This window comes from Otolemur garnettii, unplaced genomic scaffold (genome assembly GCF_000181295.1).
Source record: "Otolemur garnettii isolate 467f Iridium unplaced genomic scaffold, OtoGar3 scaffold00019, whole genome shotgun sequence".
Classification (NCBI taxonomy): Eukaryota; Metazoa; Chordata; class Mammalia; order Primates; family Galagidae; genus Otolemur; species Otolemur garnettii.
In genome coordinates this window covers 27323498-27328561 of record NW_003852414.1, presented here as the reverse complement: position 1 = coordinate 27328561, position 5064 = coordinate 27323498, and the positions used below count along the sequence as shown (strand labels likewise).

Sequence of the window (5064 nt, the reverse complement as noted above, 5' to 3'; positions counted from 1 at the left end):
GAGCCTCAAGCTGTTGCCCTAGGTAGAGTGCTGTGGCATCACAGCTCACAGCAACCTCTACCTCCTGGGCTCAAGCGACTCTCCTGCCTCTTCCTCCCAAGTAGCTGGGACTACAAGTGCTTGCCACAACGCCCGGCTATTTCTTGGTTGCAGCTGTCATTGTTGTTTGGCAGGCCCAGGCTGGATTTGAACCCACCAGCTCAGGTGTATGTCACTGGCACCTTAGCCGCTTGAGCCACAGGCACCGAGCCAGACTGTAGTATTTTCAAGTGTAGGAATCATGTCTTACTTTGTATTTTTTGTCCTCATGCTACTTTCTCATCCATCTCTCATGTTGGTTGAAGGAATTTGCAGAGAGATTTTTGTTTTATCTGGATTAGAGTTCTTTGGATCATGTGAACTGCGTTCATGTGATTCACCTTTGCAGAGAACTTTAAAGCACATTTAAACTTTAAAGTACACTGTCCATCTACTGTTCTCTGTGGTACAGTTTGGATTTTTCAGAGAACAGAGGAGTTTACCTGTCGAAAGGGTGGGTGATGATAGTCCTTTGGTAAATCACCACGGGAAAATGTAGGATTCACTTCAGTCTAGAAATACAGCAGTTGCTGTAAGGCAGGACATATGTGGATTTGGGAGAACAGAAGAATGTGTAGCTCTGTAAGTAGGAATTAGGAGCCCTTATGAAGTAGGTAACTTTCAAACTGGCCCCTTAAGAATGTGTAAACTCCACTAGGTGGAGAAGAGGGTAGAAGATATCTTCTTTGTGGGCCCGGAAGTGCACACATATGGGTGTCTAGCACTGTAGTACTTGGCAGACCGTGGGTAACTGCCTGTTTACTGCTCTCTGCCACTGGACCCTGAGTTCCTCAAAGGGACAATGCCCCGCCTATCAGTTTATCTTCAGCACCTGAGTATTCTGTCATCCTTTGTGGGAAATGATTGATATTGATGAATTAGTAAAAGTGTTCAAGGGAAATTCAAGGATTTTGTATGGGCAGGAGTAAGGGACTGAGGTAGCCCAGGGGTGGCTTCCTTGTAAGCACCGACTGTGTGTCCTGGGCAGCTTGAGCAAAAGTCCCTTGGACCCCTAGAGAGTCACTTAGGACTCTTAGGAAATTACAAACAGTGGGTTTTGGTTTTACCTGTTCTTTTCTTTTCTTTCTTTCTTTTTTTTGGAGACATGGTCTCAAGCTGTCACCCTGAGTAGAGTGCTGTGGTGTCACAGCTCACAGCAACTTCAAACTCTTGGGCTTAAGCAATTCTCTTGCCTTAGCCTCCCAAGTAGCTGGTACTACAGGCGCCTGCCACAACGCCCGGCTGTTTTTTGGTTGCAGTTGTCATTGTTGTTTGGCAGGCCTGAGCTGGATTTGAACCCGCCAGCTCTGGTGTATGTGGCTGGCGCCCCAGTGGCTTGAGCTATAGGTGTTAGCCGTACCTGTTACTTTCAAAGGCAAGGGTATACATATTAAAATTGAAATTAAAGGTTTGTTTCATTTTCCTCACTAAAATCTATAGGTGTTTGGGAGTAAGCCAGCAATAAGAAAGCACAGAGTGAAATTTATTTTTTATCTGCAGCCATTTGGCAAGTGTTTCTTAAAGACCAGAAACTAAAGACAAAGTTGCATGTAAAAGATTTAGTTAGACAAAGTAAATTTTCATAGTCTCAAATTTGTAGTACTTTTAGATAGTAGTGGTTTTTTTTTTTTGGTTTTTTTGGTTTTTTGTTTTTTTTTTTTAGACGGAGCCTCAAGCTATCCCCCTGGGTAGAGGGTGCTGTGGCATCACAGCTCACAGCAACCTCCAACTCCTGGGCTCAAGCGAGTCTCCTGCCTCAACCTCCCAGGTAGCTGGGACTACAGGCGCCTGCCACAACACCCAGCCATTTTTTGGTTGCAGCCATCATTGTTATTTGGCAGGCCCGGGCTGGGGATTTGAACCCGCCACCTTAGGTGTATGTGGCTGGCGCCTTAGCCGCTTTAGCCACAGGTGCCGAGCCAGATAGTAGTGTTTTAAGGTTTTAAGTAAGTGGATGAAAAGTAGACACTTTGTTGTAATTGTGTTTTTTTTTCTTTAATTGCAGGACTTTATTGACCTAACATTATCGAAGACTCAACGAAAGACTCCAACAGTTATCCATAAACATTACCAAATTCATCGCATTAGACATTTTTACATGAGAAAAGTCAAATTTACTCAACAGAATTACCATGACAGACTCTCACAAATCCTCACAGATTTCCCCAAATTGGATGTAAGTGTCTCTGGGGACTTGTGTGGTTATGTCTGATGGTATAAATGTGAGCCTGGGGGAGTCAGTGTGTGACCAGTTTGGTGTTCTAATTTGACAGAAATGACTTGTCGGAGGCTGCTCAGTAAGTTAGTCACAGAGGTGGGGTAGAGCATAGGTCTTGTGATTCCTTAGTGCTCTTTCTCCAGCCAAGCCCCGTCTAGGCAGGCCCAGCACAGTCCTCTCAGGCTGGGCTCATGGAGGCTGGGCCACGCTGTGTGAAAGCCATGGGTTGTGACTCAGATGCTCAGGCCCCTCTGGTGGCGCTCTGGCTCACCTGGGTTATACCTTCCTCCTCCCTCTTTCCAAGGCTGCTTTTTCCTTTGGGCTCAACTTGGGTCAGTGGCTTAGGGTCCACCACTATGTGGTCTTAATGCTTCATCATCTGATGGTGGTCAGTTCTGCTCTGTTTTCTTCACTGGCAAAAAGAGGTCACCTGGGGTCCTGTGGCTTCCACATTAAGCCAGAGAGCCGAGCTCCTTCCTGTGCTGCATATCTGGGTCGACTGCTCCTCCCAAGGCAGGAGCAGAAACTGAGCCTTGGGAAGCTTTGTATAGGGTGGCCTGGTTGCAGGGCTGCTTGAAGTTGTGAAGGCTGTGGGGTCAACTGTGTAGTCTGAGAGCCTAGATTGGCCAGTGCCCCAGAATAGTTACTGCAGATAGGTGAAGGGAGAGAGAAAAACGAGACCATTGAGAGATCAATGCATTGATGTTGGGACCCCTAAGGCCTGGTCTCAGTCACCGCAGGAAGGAACCAGGCGTGACTCGGATTAGAAGTACAAGCTTATGGGAGGGGGGCTAACCTTAAGTGCCCTCTCAGCAACAGTTATTTATTAAGGTTATATACAGCAGGTGTGGAGAGTTAAGGTAATTACATACAGGGGCTGATCGCCACTGTGCTCTTTCCTCACGTGTTCTTTTCCCACAATCTGCGTGAAGAAGTACTAAGCATCAGTGTTACGACATGCTTACTAGTGAGTGACCAATCTTATCTCACTCCGAACACTGAGTTACTTGGGATTGCCAACATGTCATAAAACATCCCTAGGCTTGCCAGGAGACTATCCTGTTCTCAGCGTTTCCTTTTAATGTGATAAGAATCAGTAACTGTGCTTTGCAAGCATGGTGTCCATTCCTCTACACATTGATCCTGGTGTACAATGGGAGGATCGTGGAGATTAGATGGTTGTGCCAGAGTGGGGTTGAAAGGTCGCACTGACAGGAAATATTCGTAGACTGGACGTGGGCCTCAGCAGTAGTGAGAATGCTGAGGTCCAGCCTTAGTGCCTTGGGCAGCGCAGCCGTTTACCAAGATGAAAGGCAGAGAGGAGCAGTGGGCCAGAGACCCCACTTGTACGCACTGGTCCTGAGGTGTGTGTGAGACATCCAGGTGGGAACGCCAGGAAACTGGGCTCCAGAGAGTTCTGGCCTGGAGATGTAAACAGACTTCTGGGGTCACCTAGGAAGGGGTTGTGGGGAGAAGAGTACGAGAGGGACATGAATGCTTAGGGCTGGGCTGTGAGCAGGAGCCAGCTCAGAGGGGCTGATGGAGAGGATGGCAGGTGGTGGTCCTGGAAGCCCACCAAGTGGTATGCTGCAGTTGGGTTGGGTGGCCAGTCCCCTGTACTACAAGAGGCCTGGTAGGATAGGAGGGAGAATGGCTGTGGGGAGGTGCTATGCCAGCTCATGGGTTGTTTGTATGGAGTGGTACGCACAGAGTCCTGGTGACTGAGGGTCTAGGAGAGGGGGGAATATAGTATGTCTTGGGAGCAGAGGGGCAGCAGGAGTTGGGAGGACTTAAAGACTGAGGGATGGTACCACGTTTGCAGGATGCGGGGGAGGAGGAGATGCCACAGCTCTGGGGGGCAAGGAGGAGGCTGTGGGACCAAAGTGACTCTGTGTGTGTGTTGCAGGACATCCACCCATTCTATGCTGATTTGATGAATATTCTCTACGACAAGGACCATTACAAGTTGGCTCTAGGACAAATAAATATTGCCAAAAATCTAGTGGACAAGTAAGATTTTTTTTATTATAGTATTTTTTAAGTTACCAAAAGTGAAAAAAACTGAAACTTTTTATGTTTAAAGTGTTGCTAAAGATTATGTGCGGCTTATGAAGTACGGCGACTCTCTGTACCGCTGCAAGCAGCTGAAGCGGGCCGCACTCGGACGCATGTGCACTGTGATCAAGAGGCAGAAGCAGAGCCTGGAGTACCTGGAGCAAGGTGCGTGCCTGCTGGGCGCTCCCCACCAGCCTGGACATGCCTGACATGCAGAGTTGACAGCATCAGGGTAGTTTTCTTTGTCTGACCTATAAGAAGTTATCATAAACTAGTTATTGTTTTTTTTTTAATTTTTCTTATAATTTTTTTTTTTTTTTTTGAGACAGAGTCTTACTTTGTGGCCCTCGGTAGAGTGCTGCCCTCGATAGAGTGCTATGGCATCATAGCTCACAGGAACCTCCCACCTTTGGGCTCAAGTGATTCTCTTGCCTCAACCTCCCAAGTAGCTGGGACTGCAGGCGCCCGCCACCATGCTTGGCTATTTTTTTTGTTGTTGTTATAGTGGTCATTGTTTCGCAGGCCCAGGCCAGGTTTGAACTTGCAAGCCCTGGTGTATGTGGCCAGTGCCCTAGCTGCTGAGCCATAAAGTAGTTATTGTTGAAAAAATACCTACCACTTAACAATGCTTACAAAGTTAAGGGTGTGATTAAGAAAATTTATGGGCTCTGGCCAGGCGTTGTGGCGGGCGCCTGTAGTCCCAGCTACTTGGG

The 5064-nt window shown here is 47.6% G+C and overlaps 1 protein-coding gene across 1 annotated transcript in view; it reads left to right on the top strand.

Moving 5' to 3' along the window:
* The window catches only part of GTPBP4 (GTP binding protein 4), a 26199-nt gene that overhangs the window by 2397 nt on the left and 18738 nt on the right, over positions 1-5064 (top strand). The window contains exons 2-4 of the mRNA XM_003786843.2: positions 2084-2254; positions 4203-4306; positions 4380-4516. Of these exons, the coding sequence (XP_003786891.1) occupies positions 2084-2254; positions 4203-4306; positions 4380-4516 (412 nt within the window). The remainder of the gene's footprint in view (positions 1-2083; positions 2255-4202; positions 4307-4379; positions 4517-5064) is intronic.